General features: G+C 38.4%; 1 protein-coding gene across 2 annotated transcripts in view; it reads right to left on the bottom strand.

The window, feature by feature from the left end:
- SYT1 (synaptotagmin 1) overlaps positions 1-26937 on the bottom strand; it is a 583887-nt gene that overhangs the window by 103002 nt on the left and 453948 nt on the right. Inside the window, exons 6-8 of one of the 2 annotated variants that reach the window (XM_067559902.1) lie at positions 24079-24263; positions 5805-5927; positions 1678-1845 (exon numbers count right to left, since the gene is read on the bottom strand). In XM_067559902.1, coding sequence (XP_067416003.1) covers positions 1678-1845; positions 5805-5927; positions 24079-24263 — 476 coding nt within the window. The remainder of the gene's footprint in view (positions 1-1677; positions 1846-5804; positions 5928-24078; positions 24264-26937) is intronic. The other variant, XM_067559903.1, reaches the window with a different exon arrangement.

Consider the following 26937-nt stretch of genomic DNA (forward strand, 5'->3'; position numbering starts at 1 on the left):
TATTCACCGTGTCTTTCTCTGATATGATAGATTTGTTTGTTGTTTCTTGTATAAACTACACTTGAATCTGTAATTTATAGTTCTGGGTTTTTTTTAAATACTCTCATAGGAAAGCTCAGTAAAGAAATATCCCAAAAAAGGATTATTTTTAGGAACATCTTCAAAGGGAAAAACAGACTTATGTATGCAGTAGTGGCTGTGACCTCTGGGGATATCTTTCTCGTTGAGTGATTGCATAGCCTGAGTCTTTTATTGTTCCTGTTTTCAAACTGTAGCTGTCATTATAAGACTGAGCATATACATGGAAGAGCCTAAAGTAACAGAAGTAAGATCTGCATTAGGAAAATCTCTTTGAAATATGTTCCATAATACTTCTTTATTATAGTTAACTGCACTTTCAGTATGCCTAGAATTTTCTTAAGTCACTATTAGTAGTGCTGCTGAAATTTTACAATCAAACCCTTAACTAAATTTATTTAATAGTTGTCCTATAGGCTGGGGTCAGGATTTCTCATCTTATGTAAAGTAGCATGGTATAGTATTATAACATCAGGACACAGGAAAACCCAGCAAGACTGATTTTTAACTTGTTCCCTTCATCCATTTGCCTTTCCTATGCTTTAATTTAGGATAAAAGAAATAGCAGACCAGAATTCATAAATCATATTGCAACAGATTTATTAAGAAAATGCTGGTTTAGCGAAATTCACACCTACTTTTGTCAAAGTGTCACACTATTTTGTTACTCTACTATAATATAGTTCTGGGGGAATTCTGCACCACTGCACACATAAAATGCATGCCCTCCTACCTGCAGATTTTTTTTTCTCTGCAGAAAATACTTTCTGCCAGAGAGGTGCTGTAGTTACACCTTTGCTCACTAGGGGTTGCTGGGGCACCGGAACATAGGGCACTTGGCTCAAGGGTTGGAGTTGCCAGCTGTGGATAGAGATGGGGAGAGGCTGCGTTCTTCACAGCGCCCTGCCCATGGGGCCAGGTGAGGATGAATGGGATGGGGGGAGGGGGAATAGACAAAGCAGGGCATACAGGGCTGCTCGGGAAGTCACATAGACTGGGGTTCAGAAGGGCTAATGGGAGGAGACCAACTGGCGCATGGGCACAGGAGCTAGTGGGGGGACAGTACTGAGCCAGGGGCTTAATGGGAGTGGAGGTGCAGAACCACATGGGGATGGGGTGGAGAGATGGCTGAATGGGGGTGCAGGGCCACATGAGGATGGGGAAAAAGGGGGCTGAATGGGGGTGCAGGGACACCTGGGGGTACAGGGGCAGATGTGTCTAATTGAATGGGAGAAGCTAGGGGTCAGCCAGAGTCTGCATGAGGGATCCCTACCCAAATCCCTAACGCCCAATTTCCTAACAATATTTTGTAGTCTCCAACTACAAAGTGTGGGCCAGATTCCCAGCTAGAATGATGGGCATAGCTTCACTGACTACAACTGAGCTAAGTCTAATTATACTCTCAGAGGATCTGGCCCAATGTGACTACATTTTTCATCACAAGACTGAATCTCAAAGGTTTCTGCAACAGAAAACTCCACTGTGCCTCAGGACACCAACTAACTAAGACACAAGCAATTCTGTAAATGAGTATGAGATGATCCTTTAGTATATATAATTAACAAAGAAATAAGTTCCACGTAATTATCAAAGGAATACCTTGAATGTAAATTGCTCATTGAAGACAGGGTTAAGAGTCTTTCTGTGGACTTTTGTTTCATATTTCTTCTTCTTATCAGGCAGCAGGAAAACTTTCACATAGGGATCAGATGTTCCACCCATATCTAAAGCAGGCAGCTCAGCTGCCTGAATAATCCCTACCAAAAGCTGAAAGAAGAGAGAGAGAATGGAAAATGAAGAGACATTTATGAAAAGATTTAGGTAGTCAAAAATGGAGATTTTTTCTGTCATGTCTACTTCCTCCTTTTGCTTGTTGCTCTACTTTAAAAGAAAACCAAACAAACGAAAAACCTACTACCCTGTCAAGAACCTCTGCACAGAAGGCAAATGAAGCGAAGCTATAGACTTCACAAAACCAATTATGGCAGAGGGAGACTCTAGGAAATGTGTTTTTAAGCAGAAAAGAGGCTTTTTAAAGGGCAGCTGATTACAGCTAAACATGAAATTCATTTTTTTTAAAAAAGACTGCAATCAAATAACTTCCCAATTGCCATAGCTTCTTGTCCATTAGTTTTCTGTGCAGGGCATTATGATTAGATAACACATTGTTAAACAATCATGAACGTTCAACTTTGATTATGAAATTTGTATTCCAAAACCATCCCCAAACTATCTAAAAAAAGAAACAATAAAGTATAATGCAAATCTTTGATATGGGGTAGAATTTTCATAGAAACAAGTGTCTTGCATTGTTTGTATTTTATGTTTACTTTTCTATACAAACATGGGTCTTAGGTACTAAACAGTAAAAATTTTAAAGGCATGTAAGTGTCTGTAAGTCAATGAAGCTTAGGCTCTACATGTCTAAATCACTTCTGAAAATAGGACTTAGGTGCTGAAGTCACTTTGGCTCAGTTTTTTAAAGGTTTTTTGGCATCGCTGCACTCAACATTGCAACACCTAACCGATTTAGGAGCTCGTCTCATTTTCAAAGAGGTTTAAGCACTTAAGTGCCTAAATCCCTTTTGAAAATGTGACAGGCTCCTAAATCAATTAAATGTTGCTACGCTGAGCACAGCAGTGCCTAAAAACCTTTAAAAATCGGAGTCTAGGCACTTTCGATAATTTTACCCACAGTTTCCTTTTTTTCAGTCACAAAAGGATGGCTATCCTGATCTAAAGCTAATTATTAATTATTATTATTATTTGTATTACAGTAGACCTAAAGTAGCAACTGAGATCAGGGCCCTACTCTGCTAGACACTGTACATAGAGGGAGTAAAAGAAACTCCCTCACACTGAAGCTCTTATAAACTAAATAGACAACCCAGACAAAGGGTAAGAGAAAGGCAGTATTATCAAACTCATTTTACGGGCAGAGAGCTGAAACAAAGAGTCTTTATGGTCCAGATTTTTAAAGGCATTTAGCCTTTTTGCATACTGCATTGCAATGCCTAACTGATTTAGGAGTCTACATTTCACTTTCAAAATGGATTTAGGTGCTTAGGAGCCTAAATCTCATCAAATATCAAAGTGACTAAATCCTTTTTGAAACTGAGATTTAGGCTTCTAAATTAATTAGGCATTGAAACACTAAGTGCAACAATACCTAAATACTTTAAAACTCGGGGCATAAGTGATTTGGCCTAGGTCACACAGGAAATATGAGGTAAAGATGAGAAATACAGCCAGATTCTGGCATGTTCCAATCCAGTGCCTTTACCACAAGATTCTTTGTTCTCATAGACCAGTTGTTTAAAAATTTGAAATAGGAGATCAAAGAATTGGAGCAACTACATTCTTACTTAGGAAAGTAACTATTCTCACAGATTCTTTAAAGTTGGATTTATTTTTGCCTGTTTTAAATTCACAATGTGGCATATGTACTTTCCTATCTGTGTGCTTCTTAAGCTCCAGGAAACATTTTTTGCTTTACCTCTACTAGACACTTTTCCTTTTCTCTCTCATTGCTATTCTAGATGCATAATAGTTCATAAATACATTGACGGACTCAGGATCTACATCAAATCTTTCACATGAAAGAATGAAAAATGAGTCTTTTAGTTAACAGAGTGGAAAAGTAATTCACTTCCATTTTAAAAGCTCTCTCTCTAAACTGAAACATCATGCCCGAGAGAGTATTTTGGTCATCTTGTCCCCATTTTTAACCCAGCTGAATATGCAGAATGGCACTGGGTTTCCTGTTTAAAGCTCCATGCAGCTGTGCTGTGCCATTCCACCACTAACATCTAATCCCAAGGAAGTACCAGAGCTCAGCAGGGAAATTTAACATTAGAGTGAGGGCAGCAGAATAAAATAAGAATCCACAACAAATACAATTTAGCACCTTAATTAAACACAGCATACTATCAAAAACGTAGTGTGGGGGAAATAAATAAATAGTTTTTATCACATTCTATTTGTTTTTGGAAAATTTAGTTCTTAAAATCAACATGGCATTTCCTTTAATAAAATTCACAAAGAAAGTTTATTTTCATCTTCTATGGCCACTCAGATCTATTTATTACAAAAGATTTGCAGCTTTTCTTTTTTCCCCTTTAGATCTTCTGCCCTTTGAAGATTCTAATGTTTTCTATGGATTTCAAGTGATGAAGACTAGCCAGGTAAAGAACTATAGGGCAGATGATTCTTGCTAAAGTCTTTGCTTGGGGAGTTGAGGAAAAAGCTCCTTCATCCATAGGCTGTTGAAAGACTTCAGAATTCTTTTTGGCTCTTGCTTTGAAAAGCAGAAGCAGTGGCAGTTAAAATATAGTTGAAATGATTTGTGGAGTACAGTGTATTGTGTTAGGATATAGCTTTATGCAAATATCCTCCTGTAGATACAGAAAGTTTATTTAATCTCTTCTTGGCATAAAATATATTTGTTTCAGGGGGAAAAAAGTATGGAAAGAAATTAAGTAAACTCCCTGTATGTAGTGTATGTTAGTGGAAATAAATTGCTAACTAACTATGGAAGTTAGTTCAGATGAAGACATTTACAGGAATTTCAACCAATATAATTTCTGTCCCTAAATAGAGAACGATTATCTGTTTTGACTAAATGCCTTAAACACAACAAACCCTTGATTCGTTTTCTCAAATGAAAAGTTCACCCAAAAACAATAACTCAGAGATGAAACATTCTTTGGAGTTTTCTGTCCCAAATAAATGAAACAATGTGTTCAATGTGAGTACTTGCTTGTGGGTATGAACATGCAAATTGTGGAGGCTGAAGAATGCAGATCCCAAACAAGGAAACTTTGCACTCCATGCATGGCAAGAAGCCACGCAGAGGGGAGGAATGTGAGCGAACTCAGGAATTGGTGAAGACCTGAGAAGTAGGTCCATACAAAACAAATCCACTCCCCTGAAATGCCACATTTATGGTGGTCTGCATTGGGTCATGGCTGCTATTCCTGTTTGTAGTCTGGAGAAGCAGCCAAATCTTGGTTGTATCAGTTTCCAAATTTCAGGTGATGGTATTAGTGGAGGGAGGAGATTTTTTTCTGCCCTGCTCTCTGTAGAGTTCTTAGGAGCAGAGCCCTTTTGTTTGGACTTTACTGACAGACTAAAAGGATTGGCTGTTAGCAGGCTGCACTTTTCTGTTAAATCCCAACAGAACTAGATAAAAGAGATTGGAATTCTAGTTCATTAGAGAGACAATGTGGGCTAATGCATAGCCCATTTGACTGGCAGTCAGGAGATTATTCCTTGGTTTACCATTGACCTGCTGTGAGACTTCGGATGAGTCACCACGCCTCTCTGTGCCTCCATTTTCTCTCCCTCACTTTGCCTGTCTTGTCTATTTAGATTATAAACTCCTTAGGGCAATGACTGTTTCTTACGATGTGAATGTAGCACAATGGGCCCAATTCTTGGTTGGAGCTTCTAAGCGATACTATAATACAGACAGTTAATAAATAAACAATAATAATAATAAGAAGAAGAAAAAACTGTGGCATAAAGTTTGATTAAAAGTGTAGTGTACCCTTAAAATATATTGAACACAAATGGAAAAAGGAATAGTTTCATAAAGTTTCAGGCCTGCTTTCTAATTTTCTTCAATGTAAGCTAGAACGCTTTCAAAGTATCTACTCTGCAAGTTTGTATTTTTGCAGTCTCCTTTCACCCGCACAGCCACGTATCACAGATTGTTTGTTCCACACCTGATTGTTCTGGAAGTCATAATCCAAAGAATACTGGATTTTCCCTAGTTTTTCCTCTTCTTTGGGTTCTTCTTTATCTTCCCCGTCAGTCAGCCCAGTCTCAGCATCATCGTCCTTAAGAGCCTGCAAAGAAGAAAAGAAACAATAATAAACATGACTAACTCCTTAACACTAACCTAAATTAGATACACTCTCTCCTCAAATCTATTGTATAGCCATTAAAAGCAAGCAAGATAGCACAAATCCATATATGCTGTTTACATATATTTATAGTATTCTGGTTGTGCAAGAAAACTCTTTTTTAATCAGCAAGCAGCAGGAAGCAATGGAAGTAGGAAGAAAACCTCTTGGGACATGGCCAGTAAAAACTGTTACAAAGCCTGAAAACAGAAAATGTCAAATTGATATTTTAAAAGTCTGCTCTAATCAAATTGCCTCTTAAAGAGGCAACTGTGGACAAACATGCTATTAAATAGACAAAGTCACATTCATTCATCTTAAAGAGATCTCAGCAATGTCAGGTCTAGTTATGCATGCTGTGAATTATTTGCAATAGAGCCATGTGTTTCTGTAGGAGTACGTCTGTTAAAAAGTGTTGTGGTTGAGTTCTTCCTACATTTTACATGTTTTTATTTAGGATGAATATGGAAGCAAAAGGTATCACCATGCCATTAGCAAATGCGTGTTCATACAAAAGGCCACCACACTATTCCCATTTTCCCGTTTAAACATTCTTTAGATAAAGCTAGGCTGAACCAAACTGATTTACAGGTGCACTCATTTTAGTAAAGTTAAAGAGATATAATTTTGTCTATTACACAAAACAGCATTCTTATTGTTAAGATGCAACAGCTATCTTAGATGCTGCACAAGAAAAAATACAGATTTGAAAACATCATTCTGTGCTGTACTAGAAAGCAAAAGTATTCTTGTTGCAAAGGAACTCGTACGTGCATTAAAACATATTAAAAGTGCCCTATATTGCAAACTTTTGTCTGAGTGACAATGAAATGACGACACTCAGGGTAATGAGCCAAATATTTTTAAAAAGTGATTAATATTTCCTTGAAAACATGAAAATAATATCAGGAGCACAAGGGTAAAGAATTAAACACTGAATGCTTACCCGGAATTGATTTGAGAAAATGACATTCAGCGTAGATTTACACTCTCTTGCATGTACCTTTCAGGAAGTGCTCTAAAAACTTCTGAAATTTGTATAACTTGCCAAAAACCAGTGGTGGTGGTGAAAACAATATACACTGATCTTACTTCTGTTGAAGCGAATGAGGGTTTAGTTTTTTACTTCAATGTGAAGAAGATTGGGCCCTTATATCTCAATGCCCCTCATTAGCGAAAGACCTAAAAGCTTTAGTTTAGAAAGTCAAATCGTGAGACCTATTCCAACTATCCTTTTTTTTGTTATTAGTAACCACTTTATTGAACATATTGGATATCTGCCAGTACCTGAACTTTAGAAAGAGGGACTTGTGGGAAGAAAAAATAGGGATGTACCTTTCAACTGCTTTAAAATATTGGACTAAGATTTCTGGAGGAACAGAATGGGTACAATGCTAAATATTTTGTTAAAAATCAGAGCCTATTCTTTTTACCTAGGGATAGTTGGCATGTTTGCTCCAGTAGATTATATGAATATATAATTTTACACACATGAATCTTACCAGCATGAAAGTGGCATTCAGTATAAAACTTTCATTGTTTTCAAAAGGGCTCATATTACTCATTTTTAATAAAATGCGGAGGGTACAGAACAATGTGAGAGCTGCTTGTTTGTTTGTTTTTGTTTTTCCAGTCATGCCATCATATGGTTAGAACTAATTGGCATTATTTGTAAAGAAACAGATTTCAGGTGGATGTATTTACTTGACATCCAGGTACAATGAAGGCAACAAAGGTTAGAAACTGGCTATACCTACAGCTGGCACAAAAATATTGGCTGCAAAAGCCAGACCACTCAAGTGTGACACCTCAATTGAGACACTCATGCCTTGAACCCAGGATCATATATTCACACTTACTTCATAAAACCTCCTGGAGCAGAGCCCAGGACTGGGATCAGACACCCATGTGCTGGGTCACAACGTCACTTAAATTTAGCCCAGCCGCCCTCTGTCATGCCAGCAGGGAAGGAGCCCCACAATTCTGCCACCAAGCCCTGGTTACCACCCCCTCATTGGCGGAGGAGTGCCTTGCCTCCATGCACTGCTGGGATTGGGGAATGAGTGCTGGCCAGATCCAGATTGTTTGGGAGTGAGAACCAACTAGTCAATGTGTAGACAGGAACTCAAGCTTTATGGTGTGTCCGGGGGAGTCATTGATCAGGAAGTAGAGCTGAGTGGAGTGATATAAGGCAGCTTTGCTAAAAGACTGTCCCCCTCAGTTATCTGGCTCAATCTTTTTGGTTTTTTTTTTCCCCTAGGGCTGTGACTCCCATGTCTCTGTGACATCACACCTGTACCCAGAAAAACTCATGCATTACAAGTTCACCAACTTGAGTTCTTTGCAAAAGCATCAACCTCCTTACTCAGTTGTACAAGGAGTAGAAGCTGAGCAACAGCAGAAACTGAAGTAGAAACATTCATTTGTTAAGAATCAGTTGCAAACTAAAGGTCAGAATCAGAATTGTACAGTACTATAATACATTTTTGTAATGTGATGCATTGGGCTAGATTCACTGTTTGTGTAAATTGGCTTACTCTCACTGAAGTCAATGGAGTAACATCAATTTATGCAAAATAAGGATTTGGCCCAGATATTACAGATGCCAATTCTATTAATGAATGATGGATGCTGATTTATGTTTTGAGCGCTCTTATTTGGTATATGAATTACTGGTTACCTTAATGGGGGGGGGGGGGGAAGGTTAAAAATGGATCAAAATCTCCTATGAAGTCAAATCAGTAATTCTGAAAGAGAGATGGTGAAATATTTTTTCAATGAAAATATTTCATTTTGGCTGTGTTAAATTGATTTAAAATGTGAGTAGCTTTTAAATGTCGTAATCCCTGAGCTGCTGGTCTCTACTGAAGCTCCTTTGCTATGGATGAATGGCATTCTTTGAAGAGCAGGCAAAGACGGCACTGCAAAAATTATGTGCCCAGTAACAGAGGATAGCACTGGAGCAGAGCCAGATTAAGGCCCATGTCTTGAGCCCCAGTTTCTGGAGTCATGAGATTACATCAGAATTTCCAATCTCATTTAAAAAATAAAAGTCTATTTCTGGGCCCATTGGTTGTGAAGAAGAAATTGAGGGAGTGACCGTGTGTAATTGACACAGAGACATGTGACAGAGTCTGCAGACTGCCAGAAATAACAGCTCTGAGAGGGGTGAACTGCCCCACACACTTAAACTGTGTTAACACCATGAGCCAATTCTCTGAGGAGCCTTGCCAACATCAAAGCAGAAGATGCTGTGGCAGAAGAAAAATTAAACAGTTTCATCAGGCAGGTATACCCTGGCTGTTGGGGGGAATATTGCCCAGGTGTATAGAGAAGAGGGAACCCGCCTGTTGCTGTCCCTGCTTCTCCTGAAGACCAGGGCATCCTTGCTATCGTTTCTTGGAGAGAAAAGAAGGGCACATACTGTGGTCCTTACCTTTCTGGGAGTGGAAAGAAGACCTCTCTGACTATATTTTTAGGGGTGATGAGGATAGGGTTATATAATCTAGGATACTACCTGCAGAGAACAAGAGTTACAGGCAAGTAATTTCTCTCTCTAGGGAAGAAAAAAATACCTTACACAGATGACAGAGCAACAGAGATCTCACTACCAAACAAATCTTAAAACATGAAAATACAAAATAAAATAGGAAACACAGGAAGTTATAACAACAGTGGACTTCTTGCACATTCTAAATGCACAAAGACCCCACTAAATTATTAGAATCCCTTCCTTCTGCATAACTGGTAGAAAAGAAAGAAAAGGTACCATATAACTTGTCTCTATCAAGAAGCCAGATCACTCTTTCTGACCTTGGACCAGAAATACAGGAGACTTATGAAACTTTGAGAATAGGATCAAGTGCATAGATTTTACCAGGTCAGGAGAAGAGGCAGGACTGGATGTTACCATAGCAAGCTGCATACCATAATTTTTATCTTTAAGGAAGGAATTTGCTTTCAAATCAAAGGCTGGTACTTTAACAGAATTTGAGTCAAAAGAAGTTGGCACAGAAGTTTCTTGTCTGATGCATCTACTCTGTTCCAAAGAGGAAGAAGAACTGGATTGCGTCAAAGTAGTTGAAACACCACCTAGGGATTTTTATTTTATATTGAGGTTCTTTGGAAGGAGAACATTTAAAGGAAATGTACTGAGACCCTGAGGTGTTTTTTTGCCTTTTTTTTTTTAAACTGATCATAGTGTTTTAGTTTTAAGGTCCAATATTTTGTGATGTAACATGCCTATACAGTATTTTAAATTGTTTTTAGAATTATTAAAATAGTTTATAAATATAATATCTCTTTCAATTCAATCCTGTACAATTTATGGGGAGAGAGATGTGAAAAGTTTCTCTGATAATTTTTTAAAGTCCATTAAATATTTGAAAATTTGTTTTTCCTGTAAAATAGCCAGCACAGAAAGAATGCATTATGGTGTGGTTGTGGAGATAGGTTTTATTTGCACTAACTGGGGATGACTTCATAATTCACTCATGAGATTTCACCATTTCTGAGTAACGTACACAAATAAACAATAACTCATGATAGCATATCATCATATGTACATGTCTGTTTTATGTATGAATGTATATACAGAACGTAAACATGCAGAGCAATGCAAAAATCTCCCATGTTAATGCAACGTAAAGGTTGCAAGGTTGCACACTGATATCACAAAAAGTCAGGAAATGCAAAAGTTAAGGTTTCAGCCACAACATAACTCAGCTTCACTATATATCTTGTATGTTTTATGGTACTCTAATGATTACAAGGACTGTTGACAAATATGTAATTTGATCCATCAATTAACATTAACATATGTCACTCTGATTTCACTTTCTGTGCCATGTTTTAGTTAACTCTTTTTAAAGCTCTTCTGCTGTTTAAGTGACTTTTAGAAAACCACATTAGAGCAATTCAAATTAGAAAGTGAGTGACAGTCACAATGTGCTTGTTCTTTCTTTATTTCCATAGCACAGCTAAGGGTGGATTTGTACACTTCTATTTCCTTATGCATTGATATAAACAAGGATTTTTCCTCCTTTTCAGTAGTCTCATCTCTTCTCAGCTCCCTTTAGTGCCAGAAAAACTTGGGGGAGGAGTCAGAATTCTGTAGGGTTCTACTAAGAGGATTTCTTAAATTTTCCCCTGTGGCAGCCATACACCCCCATGGGCCCTTTTCATGGGCAGACAGGAGCTACCCTGCAGGGACAGCTGCTCTTCTACTGGCTCTCCAGTCCCTTGCTCCCTCCCTCCCTTGTACCCTCCCTCCTTCACAGTATAGCTCCCATCAAGGCCACGCTCCCATGGCTGGGTTAACCCTGTAACTTCTCAGCATCAGCCACAATGGGGATTCTGCAGGACTAAATCAGCTCCAGGCTCTATTTACTCCCTCCCAGAATTTCACATGGAAATCCTGAAGATCTACAAGGAACTCAGCACAGAGGGGTCCTTTGTTCCTCCTCAACTTCCTGAAACTCTATCAAGATAGAGCTAAGCCATGAGAGTCACAAAATGGAAAAACACTGCAGCAGAGGTTGTACTCCTCCCCTTCTACACAGAATGGGAGAGGAATCATGCGTGAGGGATCTCCGTGCAAGGATCCAGGAAGAAATATCTAGCCCATTACGCTTCTGGTCGCAGTTATCTTACAGCATTGCATTTGCTAGCTCCTCACTAATTTCACTGTGACCCAGTTAGGGCTGCAAACAGGTTAAATTCTTCCAGTGTCTTTTGGAGAGGAATATCTTCATCACTAGTGCCCCCAGGATTGTTTCCGCCTACTAAGTGGACTATGAATTCATGCTTAAGGAAACAGTTAACAAAAGCAAGCACCATGAAATCACTCCTGGCAGTAAAAACCAAATAAAACAAAATCACATGGAGTACAGTCTGTAAATCTACTTGCCAAAGCAAGATCCACTGCAATCTGAGCTCCATCCAAGGCTATCCCATTAGGGTTGCCAATTTTGATTGGATGTATTCCTGGAAGTTTCATCACATGAAATCTTTAATTAAAGATTAATCTTTAATTCCTGGACTCCAGGATAATCCTGGAGGGTTGGCAACCCTGCATCCCATCAATCACTCTTTTTGGTCACAAGGTGAAAATAGGGTTAATTTTAATGCCTGCATGCTGTCCTGTCCTCAGGATTGTGCAGAGCTTGTTGAGTATGCAGGAGGAAAACAATATTCATGTTATAAAGAGAACATTCTGTGCTATGTCCAATAATGCAGTTTATCACAAGGGCAATTCGCCTCCTCCCCCCATATTTGATGGCCAAGATCCATGTCTCTCTTTTTATTTTAAGCCAAACTCAAGTGCAATCATTCAGACTTGTTTTTACTAATTTCCACAGGTAGATTGACTATCCAAAGAAAACAATGAGGAACTGGTGAAATCCCCACAATGTGAGCACATATCTTATCAGTTCCACACACATTCAAGAACAGCATAACTGTGACCCTCCTGATCTTTTGTCCCACAGGGACAGGGGGACCTTTAAAAGTTACTGGCTCATTTCCCATCACCCACCAAAGCAACAAGCTGGTCTCCTTGCTATTGTAACCACATCCTCTTATCAGAGTCCCTCAGAAGGAGAGGCAAATCTCATTCTTCCAGCATCTGCTTTCTCTCCATGAATTCATTATAAACCCATTTTGTTTCTGTGTTTCCAGGGGCTGAGCCAGGCTTGGTCTCTGTGAAATCTACTTTATCTATTACCGCTGCAAGGCTGTTTTCCTGCATCAGAAGTGGGCCAGATCGAGCTTGCTGTGTTCAGCATGGGACGTTGTGACATCACTTTCTCACTTATTATCCAGGTTTTAAATGGACGACCAGTTACTCAAAATGTTTTGGTTTTGAGGAGTGTTGTGAGGTTAGACAAGGCTTTTGAACTGCTTCATTAGATCTCACTGGCTTGATTGGGTTTTGTTTCTAGCCATATTGCCACCTTTGGTGCAATACAAACCCGGAGTGGATGCTGGAAGACACTGTACTACATGTGGGAGCTATGGCATTATTATCGCCCCACAAGCAACCCCTTTACATGGAGCCAATATTGGTTTGCTGAAATTGATCATGATTACCTAAATTAATCATTATAACCAAAATTGATCACTATATCCAATTTGGACTGTATATATTTTACAGTGCAATTAACATAAGCATAGCTAGCTTTATGTTATGTGAAGCCCCAGGCTGTTCTAAGGGGAAAAATCAGGCAATCGGTTATCTTCCCCTTTGGCACAATTGCTTGAGATAGCAATTGAACCATACTCTGAGCTGCAGAGTGGAACAACCAGAGAGAGCATTTGCTCTGCTTGTGTTTAAAGCTGGTCTCGATAGTAATTTTTTGATTCCTGGTTTTTGTGATTTTAACTGTTTGGTCTTAATATAGTATTGATGAAGGCTTTTGCATTTATTTTCCTAGGTTTTGGGCTTATTTTTAAAGAGAAAATGCCTGTGCTTAACAATGTGAGCATTTAAATAGTCTCAATTATACTCTGAAATTCATACCTCAGGGAAGTGAATTGTGGCTGCTATTGTGCCATTCCAAGTGTTTACTTTGATCTGCAAAGCCCAGTGTAGTATTGGCTCTGGCTCCCCAAGACATCACCAGTCCATAGCAGCAGCTGAGTTTCTTTAGCATTTGGGAACAGGAAGCAATGTGTTCTCTGGCCACGTGAGTACTAAAATTTCACAAGAAGTTTGTACCAGTGCTACAACCACTTCAGCTGCCCTATTGGGGTTTTTTTTCTTAATATTGTCTGTCTCAGACCCTGACTGAGGCAAGACCCTAAAGCTGAGGCATCTCTGAATTCCCCCCCTCCCGCCCCCGCCCCTACATCTCTGCTTTTCTACCATCTGTTCTACTAAGGCAATCTTTCCACTGACTTCCCAGGACTTTGGATCAGGCCAATAAAGGAGGATTTTGCTTTGTATGTTTCAATTAGATGTATCTAATCTGACTCATACTGATAGACCCAGCAGCAGACACTGAACTGGTCAGAGAAAATTGTAATAATGTCCCAATGGGGAAGGGGTTTCAATAAACTCTGCTAAAGTCTTAGGAGATACCACCTGTTATAAGTGTTGTATGTAAAGAATAACATGTTGTACATAAATGTAATTATAAATAAAGATTGCTCTCTAGTTGCATATAATAATAATAATAAAAGCAGCTGTTGTTTTGTACGTAATTTTGTAGGTTCAATAAAATTATTATGGACTGCAAATGTCTTCCTGGGTGCAGCTCTCACTAAACATGCTCAGAAGTCTTATTTCAACAGCTTTTTGGGGGATGGGGAACTGCACCATTCCGGACCACTAGGAAGAATTCTGCTTCAGGGAATGGCAACCTGAACTGCTCCTTAGTGGGTGTTCAGGAAGAACCTGGTGATAGCTACTGCTCCCCTCTGTGGCATGAAGTTATTCCCCTCCCTTCTCTGGCTGGCCAGCTCTGCTGACCAGTTTGTAGTGAGAGGGAAGGATAGAGACATGCCCCTTTGGGGCACACAGCACCGCAAGGGAGTAAGGAGGCAGTAAACCGTTTGTATCAAAGAGTGCAGAGGCTGCAATTCTCCTAGCCTTTCTGTGACCTGTGCAAGAGGAAAGGCTCGTCGCACACTCCCCGAGCACCACTGTGTGCTCATTAAAGGCCAAGTAGAATCGGGTCTTGAATAAGGAGATCAGAGTTTGATCTACTGAGCAGGTGAAAACAGGGTATTATAATGGAAACTACCTTACCTATAGCACCCTTACCTATAGCAGTTACTAGCAGCAACTGCTTTACTACAGAAGGTAACATGCAAGAGAATTTTATGTTAGAGTATAAATTATATCTTAAAATCATTCTAATTGTAAAAGAAGTTCTATAAAATTAATAGAATGAATTAGTTTACCAGTAAAAATGTAAAAGACTTTAAATAAGGGTATTTTAAAAGTTTGCATTAGTGTGAATTAGTGTAGACCAGTAAGTTATAGACAGGTCAGGTGCAGGTCAGAAGACATACAGAGAGGGAAATAGCCTACACCATAGAGTGGGAAATGCCCTACCCCATAAAAGGGAAGGAGAGGTCATTACTGGATAAAGAAACTGTACTCAGAGAAGACCAGTTCAGAAATGGGATTACAGAGGAGAAGGCTAGTGCTAGCTGGACAGCCTTTGTTCCAGAAACTCACTTGTTTGACAGTTGACTTTTTTGCTGGGTGCTATTGGCCCGTGGGTTTAATCTTGGCTCTGTTGAAGTCAATGGGAGTTTTGTGGTTCACTTCTTATTAGGACTAGGATTTCAATTCTTGTGGGCTAATGTACATTATTTGCATTTTTTCCTAAGTACCTTAAGGCATCGAGAATTAAAAAGCTTGCTCCTTCAGCATATTTTATTTCCATGAGAACAAAGGGATTTATAGGCCATGTGAAAAGAATAATCACATATGGAGTTCATTTAACTAATCAGTTATGCACTGAAGGATGGTGAAATGATGTTACCTCTTATTATTTTATAATTAGAAGAGTTTAATAGAGTAAATATGTCATAGCTGCTAAACTTTCATTAAACATAGTGGTAATTCTCTGAAATGCTTCCAATTCCATGCGCAGGGCCAGTAAGATAGGCAGAACTGCAGAATCTCAATGCATGAATGAGATGATGGTCAGAGGGGGGATTTAGATTTATTAGGAAGTGGGGAACTTTTGGGAGAGGAGAAGCCTATATAGAAAGGATTGGCTCCACTTAAACTAAAAGGGAACCAGGTTGCTAGCATGTAAAATTAAAAAGATTGTAGAGGAATTTTTAAACTAAGGGCTGGGGGAAAGCCAACAATTGCAGTGGAGTACATGGTTCAGACAGAGACATCCCTTAGGGGAGGGAATACTTTATATTCTAGTAAAGAGGAGAGGATAAAAGTTGATAAAATACAAGTAAGAACCGAAGAAAAACAGTCAAACGAAAGAGAGTTCCATTTAAGTACATCACATGAAGGCAGACAACTAAATATTGACAAATTTATAAGTGCTTGTATATAAATGCTAGAAGCCTAAATATTAAGATGCGTGAACTTGAGTGCCTGGGATTAAATCAGGATATTGATATAACAGGCATCACGGAAACTTGGTGGAATGATGATAATCAATGGGACATGATAATACCACGGTACAAAATATATAAGAGTAACAGAGTAGGTTGTGCTTGTGGGGGCCAGCATGTTATATATAATAGAAAGCTTAGAGTCAAATATAGGAAAAATCTTGAATGAATCAAACTGTACCATAGAATTTCTATGGATAGAAATTCCATGCTTGAATAACAAGAATATAGCAATAGGAAAATACTACCAACCATCTGACCAGGATGGTGACAGTGACTGTGAAATTCTTAGGATGATTAGAGAGGCTACGAAGACAGAAAACCCAATAATAATGGGGGATTTAGACTAGTTCAATATTGACTGGGTATATGTTGCCTCAGGATGGGGTATGGAAATAAAATTTCTAGATACCATTAATGACTGCTTCTTGGAGCAGCTTGTCCTGAAATCCACAGGGGGAAAGACAATTCTTGATTTAGTCCTAAGCGGAGCATACTGTCTGTTCCAATAGGTGAATATAGCTGAATCTCTCGGAAATACAGACCATAAATTAATTAAATTTAACATCTTTGTACAGGGGAAAATGCCAAAGAAACCCACCATGGTAGCATTTAACTTCAGAAAGTGGAACCACACAAAAATGAGGAAGCTTGTTAAACAGAAATCAAAAGGAACAGTCACATGAATGAAATGTCTGCAAGTTGCATGGAAACTATTTAAAAACTCCATAATAAGGGCTCAAACTAAATGTAGACTCCAAATAAAAAAAAAGCAAGAAGACCCAAAAAGTGCTACCATGGCTAAACAGGAGAATAAAAGAGGTGGCTGGAGGTAAAAGGTATCCTTTAAAAATTGGAAGTCAAATCCTCTGAGGCCTACTCTATACTTACAGGGATATTCGGCAGCAGTCGACAGGAGCGATGCATGTTACGTGGAGTAGCTTGCGTAACTTACATCGACTTCCCAAATACCCTGCTGAGCGCTGTCCCCACTACACTGCACCGATGGGAAATGAATACCCATTGACGCAGCGCTACGCTTTTTGGGGAGGTGATTTTACTGAAGCGACTTCCAGATTGACTGAGTAGGTCTTCACTTCCGCTCAATCGATCTGAACAAATCGATCTGATGGTGGCAAATTTGCCACCGTCAATGTGTACTTACTCTGAGGAAAATAGAAAGGTGCAGAAACTCTGTCAAGTAAACTGTAAAAATATAATTAGGCAGCCAAGAAAGAATTTGAAGGGCAACTAGCAAAAGACACAAAAATTAAACAGCAATTATTTTTTAAGTACATCAGAAGCCTGCCAAACAATCAGAGGGGTCACTGGACAATCAAGCTGCTAAAGGAACACTCAAGGAAGACAAGGCTGTTGCAGAGAAGTTAAATGAATCTTTTGCATCTATCTTTACTGCAGAGGATGTGAGGAAGATTCCTACACCTGCACTATTCATTTTAGGTGATAAATCTGAGGAATTGTCCCAAACTGAGGCATCAGTAGAGGAGGTTTTCGAACAAATTGATAAATTAAACAGTAATAAATCTCCAGGACCAGATGGTATTCACCCAAGAGCTCTGAAGGAACTCAAAATGCAGAACTACTAACTGCGGTATGTAACTTAACGCTTAAATCAGCCTCTATGTCAGATGCCTGGATGGTAGCTAATGTAATGCTGATTTTTAAAAAAGGCTCCAGAGGCAATCCTGGCAATTACAGGCCAATAAGCCTAACTTCAGTACCAGGAAAATTGATTGAAAATATAGTAAAGAATAAACTTATCAGACATAGACATGAACACAATATGTTGGGAAAGAGCCAATATAGCTTTTGTAAAGGGAAATAATCTCTAACTGATCTATGAGAATTCTTTGACGGTGTCAACAAGCATGTGAACAAGGGTGATCCAGTTGATATAGTATACTTGGACTTTCAGAAAGCCTTTGACAAGGTCCCACACGAAAGATTCTTAAGCAAAGTAAGCAGTCATGGGATAAGAGGCAAGGTCCTCTCATGAATCAGTTACTGGTTAAAATATAGGAAACAAAGGGTAGAAGTAAATGATCAGTTTTCACAATGGAAAGAGGTAAATAGTGGGGTCCCACAAGGATCTGTACTGGGAACTGTGCTATTCAACATATTCATAAATGATCTGGAAAAGGGATTAAACACTGACATGGTAAGTTAGCAGATGATACTAAATAACTCAAGATAATTAAGTCCAAAGCTGACTGAAGAGTTACAAAGGGATCTCACAACTTGGGTGACAAAATGGCAGATGAAACTCAATGTTAATAAGTACAAAGTAATGCACATTGGAAAACATAATCCTAACTATACATACAAAATGGTGGGTTCTAAATTAGTTGCTGCCACTCAAGAAAGAGTTCTTGGAATCTCCATGGATAGTTCTCTGAAAACATCTGCTCAATGTGCAGCAGCAATCAAAAAAGCCACCATTAGGAAAAGGATAGCTAATAAGATAGAAAATATCATAATGCCACTATATAAATTCATGGTACATCCACACTTTGAATACTGTGTACGGTTCTGGTCACCTCATCTCTAAAAAGATATACTAGAATTGGAAAAGGTACAGAAAAGGGAAAGAAAAATGATCAGGGTTATGAAACAGCTTCCATATGAAGAGCAATTAAAAAGACTGTGACTGTTCATCTTAGAAAAGAGATGACTAAGGGGAGAGAAAATAGAGGTCTATTAATTTATGAATGGTGTAGAGAAAGTGAATAGGGAACTGTTATTTACTCCTTCATATAACAAAAGAACTAACTGTCACCCAATGAAATTAATCGGCAGCAGGTTTAAAACATATATAAGGAAGTACTTCACACAATGCACAGTCAATCTGTGGAATTCATTGCCAGGGGATGTTGTGAAGGCCAGAAATATACCTGGGTTCAAAAATAATTAGATAAGTTCATTGAGGATAGGTCCATCAATGGCTATTAGCCAAAATGGTCAGGAATGCAACCCAGGTGTCGCTAAATCTCTGAGTGCCAGCAACTGGAAGGGACAACAGGGGACGGATCACTCAATAATTGCCCTGTTCTGTTCATTCCCTCTCAAGCATCTGGCACAGACTACTGTCATAAGACAGGATACTGGGCTAGATGGACCATTCTTATGTCTTAAGTGACTTACCCACGGTCACACAGTCATGCAGGACCAGGGATGGAATCCATATGACCTGACTTCCAAACTCCTGCTTTAACTAATACATAAACTCCCTCCAAAATAAAAATCTCTCACAAATGACAATGTTTCAGCCTGATGCAATTAGAAATGGCTGAGATATTAAATCTCCTTCTCCACACATGCTTTGCAACCTAATAAAAGGTGCAGACTATCACGGCAATTATTCTCCAAGAAACAGGGCTGAATTTTTGATAATTTTTCAGTGCCACTTTTCATCTCAGAAATGATTAAGTCTATTCCTTTCCCAAAGGCTGAGTTGAAGCAAGAAATTTGCTGTACCAATGCATTAAATTTAGACCCATTAAATCAGCAGCTATTACAGTGTCTCTAGAGCTGGATGTTTTTCTACAGATAAAAAAAACTGCTGGAGAAAATTATGGGAGACACAGGAAGATTGGTAGAGACTGATAAACTGCAGCACAGAAAATTGTGATAGGAATATCTTTAAAAAATGCTGGAGTCAATCTTCACCCAGGTATACCAGTTAGTTCTGGAATTACACCACTGAAATCAATCTGTGGCTGTCACCTTAAAGTGTAGCCACTATGTTAAGACTTCAGAATAATGAGAATGAAGTAACAGCATAAAATACTGATTATTTTAGCACCAGCAGAAAGAGACCATTGTTTTGGTGTTTTTAAAAATTTTTCTGTTTCTGTTTAGATTTGATACAGTGAAAATGCATACTAAAAAGAAATAAAAGCAGTACATTTCTTTTTTGTGCACATCAATTTTAAATTTCAGCTTTCTAGTACAGTTTGACTTACTGTATTTTAAGTATGTAGAAAATGACAACCTTTTATCCCACAAAAAAAAAAAATCAATTTAGTTCAGCCTTTTGATGTGTCAAAGCTATGTATAAATCTTAGCAGAGGAGCCACAGCTGTCAGGAGACTAAATATATCAGAGTTTTAGATTAGGCGTGTCCAAATAGCAAAATAAACCTACCGCAAGTGACAATCCAGAACAGTCATGAGACACAACATAGATAAGGAGGACATAGAAGGAAGAAATAAAAATTAAAGCATCCACACACAAACATTAGTAAAAACCATGGATAAATGACCTTTTTCACAGATAATATACTCTTTATTCACCTCCTTTGCACAATAAAAGCCTGATCCTGCTACTTTTACTCATGCGATTGGTCCTGCTGGAGCAGATAACGCTCAAGATCAGGATCCTAATCTGTATTTTAACTATTCTCCCTCTTCACAGCAACAAAATGTATTCATAATCTGCCATTTCATATATAACTTCCCCACTCAAAATATCACATTAAAATTATTTTAAGGAAAAAGAACATGCTGAAATATAACTAATCTATCTGAATACTGGATAGTGCACAATTCAGTGTCTAATCATTACCAGTGATAAGGCTAAAGTTTGCACCCTGCAATCAGATATACTAGCATGGACCCCTGTAACCCTGGAGAGTCTCAATGGTTTCCGAGGGGCTCCTGGTGGGCACAGGGGCCACCAATAGCAGGATGAGGGCCTAGAGTCAGTGGAATATTCTTGGTTTTAATGAATATTTATTGGAAGAAGAAGAAGAAAAAATATTACTTTGAGGGCCCAATCCTTTAACTCTATCAAGCATAATAATTCCCAGTGAAGTTAATGGAACTTTTGCATGCACTATGGCTGCCTATTGCCAACAGAGAAGTATTGAGCACTCTCAACTTCCAGTGAAATCAAAGGAAGCTGAAGGCATTGAGCTGAATCCAGGAGTTAATCAGAATTTTGCAGGTTAGGGCCTAAAGACTACAGTATCAAGCCTCAGATGTCTGGTACCATACATGGCCAATACAATAATTCTTTCCACATGGAATAGAGAAGACCTTTTTTTCTATATATACTTGTTTGTTTTCTTTACAATGTATCTCCTTTGTATCTCGGAAGCATTCTACTTTCTTGCCATTTTATTTGTAACTGAGGGAAACTAAAATGAAATGTCTTACATTAAATTTAGCATTACATTGTCTTCATAAGGAAATGCTAAAACCTGCAGTGCTGATTCAAGAATAAACCATTAACTGATTGTGCTTACGCTGAAAATACTGCACATATGGCCAAGGTTTCCAGACTAGGAATTAAAGTTGATAGGAGCTGCAAGGTGCTCAGGACTTACAAAAATCAGGCCATTGATTTAGATGCCTAAATATGGACCTAAGAGCCTAATTTTAGCAACCTGATTTCTGAAAATGTTGGCAACCGAGGCAGACCCTCAATTGGTGGGAACTGTCATAGCTCCATTGGCCTCAATCTTGGTATGACAATTTCCACTATCTGAGGATCCAACCCCTCTATGTTCAAAGGTGCATGAACTTATCAACAGATTCCTGATTAAATTCTAAATATTTGTACACATATATTTTAAAATAAACATAAAGGTTATTTTGAAGATGGTAAGTTCTATATTATTTGAAACTGTAGCTATTTGTATGCTTTTTGCGAAGTTTTGATTATCTCTGTGACAATGAACAAATGGGAATTGGCCTTTGTTTTCCTCCAAAAAGGGGCTGTGTCAAACTCATCATTAACTATTAAGCACAATTTTATATTTTAAATACATGCTAATGCTGTAGTCCTTGGTCATTTATCCAGGTCATAACAAATATAGTAAACACAATTTATTAATATGCTATAAGTACAAGAACAGTCTTACATGATACAGAACAAAGCCCACATAAATATCTACCAATAACATACATGTTACTTGTCCTACAAAGAAATGTAAGGTTTGTTATCATTAGTATCATTTGATAGTGCACAACAAAGAACACATTGAATTTTATCCCCAAAAATGATCAAACAGTATTTTCAAATTATTTTTGCTTCCACGGTCAAAAGTTTGCTAAAATTGGCCAGAGCTAACTCAGCAATTATTGGACTGCTTTTCAAACAATGTCTGAGTGGGAAATTTCTCACAATTATTTAACATTAGTAAACTAGAACAAATTCTACAGGTCAAACATAGGGAGTCCATAAATGCCACATCAAAGTGCCTGGATCAAAACAGCATAAGAAATTTCTGTTTCACATTTATCATATTAAGTAAACCAAAATCCTTATTAGACTTTTAGTAGGGAGGATCCAAGATTTCTGCTTAGTAATATTTCTGAGCTTCACCTCATTGTTTCCCTGAACTTTGGTATTTAACATATTTTGTGGCACTTCTGATGATATGAAGCTATGTACAGTGGTCACCATTAAAATGTTGATCTATATAGCCTGAAAGTAATGAGCTTTCCCCCAACATATTACTGTATTTAGTATAGGGAATGCCTATAATACCCTGGTAAAGCTAATTGCTTTCAAATGATGTATCAACATTTTAGCGCTAGCCACTGTAAACAAACAATGCATTTTCAGTTATGTGCAAACTGTGCCTCCAAATTGAGTCAATGAGTCTGCAAATGTAAGGAGATATTAAAGAGCTCTCTGGTTGGATACTGCATACCGTTAAGGACCTGATCCTGATCCCACTGAAGTCAGCTGTGGAACTTCCACTGACTTCAGTGGTGCAGAACTAGATCCCGAGTGCACAAAGAGTGCCTTGGGAGTCCAATCATTCCCATGCAAAACCTTAATTATTTGCAGAAGTGAAGCTGAAGCACCTACTCCAGCTGAACAGGTTTTGTGCTACAGTTTCTTAATTCTCCTGAATATGCATTATTTGAAAAAACATACTCCTGTGTGTCCTTAGCCGCTGAAATACTTCAAGATAGCATATCTACATAGGAATGTGATTTTTCTCCCACTCATCAAACATAGCACTAATTAGATAACCAATGATGATGGTTTCATTTGTATTTTACCACTCCAGTATTAACCATACATCTGAACTCTTTACCACTCCAACCCATAAGAGAATCAACACTGTCCTCTGGTCAGAAGTGTAGACAAACAGTCTGCTTCCAAATCAATGTTAATCTAGTCTGTGGCTGCAAGGTAACATTGGATTAGATGCAGGGTCCTGCAATTTTCCAGTTAGTGCCCAAGTATAGCACCTCTCTCTCATGCATCAGGTCTGAGGCAAGGGTTTCTCTGCTGTTCTCAAATTAATGTTGCTCAAACAGCAGCATGATGATCTGTCCCCAAGACATTCACTGGCTCTCAGCTAAAACCTTTTATCTGCTTCTTCCTCCCACATATATAACTCTACCTTCACCTCTTTGTTCAATTTTCTTATATTCTTTCCTTTTCTCTTCCCTTTCCCTTGTTCCTTTGCCTCTCTTCCAAAATTCTTCAGCTGCACTTTGCTTTTTGTCTCTCTCTAGGTAAGCTTCTGTGTTTGTGTAGGAAGAACTTTAGCAGCCCAGATCCACTCTTGCATGTCATTTAGTCTCACACGAACTTGGTTAGTACCCCAGTCATCTGAACGTAGGTTCTCTCTATGTCACTCTTGCACCTGGTCCTAGTCGAAGTCCTATATAGATATGGCCATAAAAATCGCCCACAGCTATATTTTTGAGAACACCATTTTCTCAAAAACCCTCTCCTGTATATGGACCAGTTGTAGTGTTCCACTTCCCATTAGGAGAGAAGTTAATTGACTGCCTTGAAAGCATTTACCAGTGCTGCCACCCATGCACGTGTGGTCGGCATCCTCCACGGGCCACTAGCAGGATACAAGCAAGAACTCCAATACAAAGCACTGACAGCTGGTCTCCCCTACACAGCACCACTGTCCAACCACTGAGCAGTAGCAGAAATAGATATTTGCTAGAAGACTTAACTCTTTAAATATAAATGGTGTCCGAGAACAGGATGGCTACTTTACCTGGTCTTTCATGGTCTTCCCTAAATCTTTAACATCTTTCATGTTAATAGCATTCTTCCCTCCCTTTTCCTTTCCCTTCTTCTTGTTCTTCTTTTTGAACAAGCATTTCTTACAGAGACAAAAGCAGCAGGTAAGGATTAATAGGACTGCAACTATGGCTATGGCTATTAAGGCCCAAGGTGGCACTGGAAGAGAAAAAGAAACACACACAAAATGGCACACTGTTAGTAAATTTAAATATAAAAACGAACAGATTTCTTTTGCAGCTAAATCTTTATCAATCCTTTGAGAAAGTATCTAAAAATATTCTGTTGTATATTTTCCTGAATTGAACATTTACACAGAAAACATTAATGTAAAAAGCATGCATTATCTATCTACATACTTGGCAATAAACAACAAAGAATGTAACTTGCAATTATTTAGATTAATCAGCAGGAATAATTTGATTTGTCTAATGTACTCACAAGGTGCGCATCTAGCAAAAAAACCAAAACCAAACCAAAAAACCCTTTAAAATGTTAATCATGTTTAGGAAATCGTTTACTTCTCTCCGTATAATCATTCTTGTAACCCACCTGGCATTATGGCCTGGTAAACCAACCTAGCTTCAAGTCATGTGGAGCTGACTGGGGACTTGCTTCCAACAGAGTTTAGGGAAAGAAGTGCATCCGATCCATACAGTCAGTTTTAATGAGCAGCATTTCTCTGCTGCTTTATTTGACAGACTAGTGGGCTACTCATTATAGATGCAGGTCAAGGTCATCAATAAACAATGATCAAGGTCAGACCAGCCCAGTCTGGCATCTATGCTGATAGCCATCAAGTCTTCCTGATATTGGCAATGTTTCAGTGTACATCTATGTTTTCATTAAATTATTATCAAGAAAAACATATCTATTTAGTTTATTCATTCATTCCAGGCTTCTGGACATGGCTGTAATACAAACAAATAAAACACAATAATAATGATGATAAACTGGTTTTGCAAAAATCAAGAAGAGAATTATCTTCAAAGAAATAAACTTTTATATGACTTTTCTGATTACCATACTTTTCATTGACATACATGACAAAAATATATACAACATGGTAAACAACAGGGTTTTAAAGAAGAGAGTAATTTTTGTGTCTTGAAATGTACTTTCCCTATCAGATCTGCAAGATATTCTCTCAACTCAATACATACAAATCTCTAAAATTACACGGAACACAACAGAAGTGTGAATCAAATTTGGCAAATTTACATCACTGAATCCCAAAAGGAAAGTGGACAGTGAAAACACAGGAAAATTAATTGCTTAAAGTAGCCAAGTAGAGGGGAAAGCATGATTACTGGAAATTATACTAGAGATTGACACTTCAAAACGAAATGAAAGTGTTAGTGAGCAGGTTCCTTATTTGTACACTTTATTTTTCAAACTCCGTTAGTGATAGCTACAAAAAGGCTATAGGAGACATTTTGGGAATAGTTAAATAATAAATTCCATGACACTTTATGGGCCTCCAGATGTTCATTTAATTTAGTTGCCATAAAAGAGATATACCATATGTAGAATAAACGTGAACCGATTATCAAAGAAATGATGTTAACAGATACAATGAGCAGATTAGCAGCAGTTTAAGAGAAATATTTAATGGAGGTGACAGTAGCAATTCCATAGTTAAGGCTGCATTGAGATCTGCACTTATTGCAAGACTAAAATCTCCATTTCGTGCTTTAACGATTGAATTTTGTTTTCAACTTCAGCATACTTTAGAAAGCAATTGACTTTTCTATGTCATTTATTTTTTGTCAAGTATTTACTAACGTTTCCAGAAGAAATCATCTAAAACTGCTGCCTTTTGGAAATTTTACCTTATTTTCCTCTTGTTTCTTTGGGTTCCTCTGTTATTTAAAAAAAGCCCAAACCCACAGTCCTCTTAAATTCCAAACGTTACATGCACTCACAGTCTATAACAACAGAGGTGTAGGCCACATTTCACATCCGAAATTAAACACATAAGATGTTAGTCTCCTTAGAGTTATGCCAAGATTGGCCAAAGGAACTAATCTCAGATCCATGAGCTATTCTAGTGCTGCCAACATGCTTCACTAGCTGTGTTTTGCACTTACTCCCGAAGATCTGGGGAGGCAGGCTGGCAACTGGAGGTATGAAGATGGACTCCAGAAGAAAGAGGGTACTTGGTGAGGGGAGGGGCAATGGGAGGAAAGGGAAAATGTGGAAAGGCAAACAGAATATACTGATGGTGGGGAACACAAGGGATTAAGTGAGATTTGAGATTGGCAGGATGGGGGTTAGCATGGATGTGCACATTGCCTGGAAAGAAAGATAATATGAGAGGTGATTGTCTGGGGGAGTCAGGTGCCTCCATGTTGAGACCATGTTGAATGAAGGGTCCTCTGGCACTGCTGCCTTGTTCCCCAGGGTGATAAGGCAGCAGCAGTGAGGGGAGTCTTCAAGCACTGCTGCCTTGACACAGAGCCCCTCAGCTCCTTTGTTAAACTGCACTATTTGTTTTAATCCATTTGTAATTAATTGCACACAATAACTCGTGGTATAATTAAATAAAGATCAAATGACAGCAATGCTCAAAGTGATACAGAATTTTAAATTTATCTCTTCAAAGACTACACTGTCCAATTCTTTCTGTTAAAGCAAATACAGGTATAAAGGAAGGAAGCTTTTAAGGCAGTCCAAGCTCTGGAGACTTTCAAAAAGGCTTCAACAGCCAAATATTCTGGAAAAGAAAGAAAAAACCCCAAACCAGACAGACTGTAGAGAATATTTTCTTCAATACGAGTGCACAATCTCTGTCAAGAAGATGGCTCATCGCAATGCTGCTGCTGGCAGAGAG

Source organism: Emydura macquarii, unplaced genomic scaffold (genome assembly GCF_026122565.2).
Source record: "Emydura macquarii macquarii isolate MOO-44397 ecotype Brisbane River unplaced genomic scaffold, CSIRO-AGI_Emac_v2 contig_2205, whole genome shotgun sequence".
Classification (NCBI taxonomy): Eukaryota; Metazoa; Chordata; order Testudines; family Chelidae; genus Emydura; species Emydura macquarii.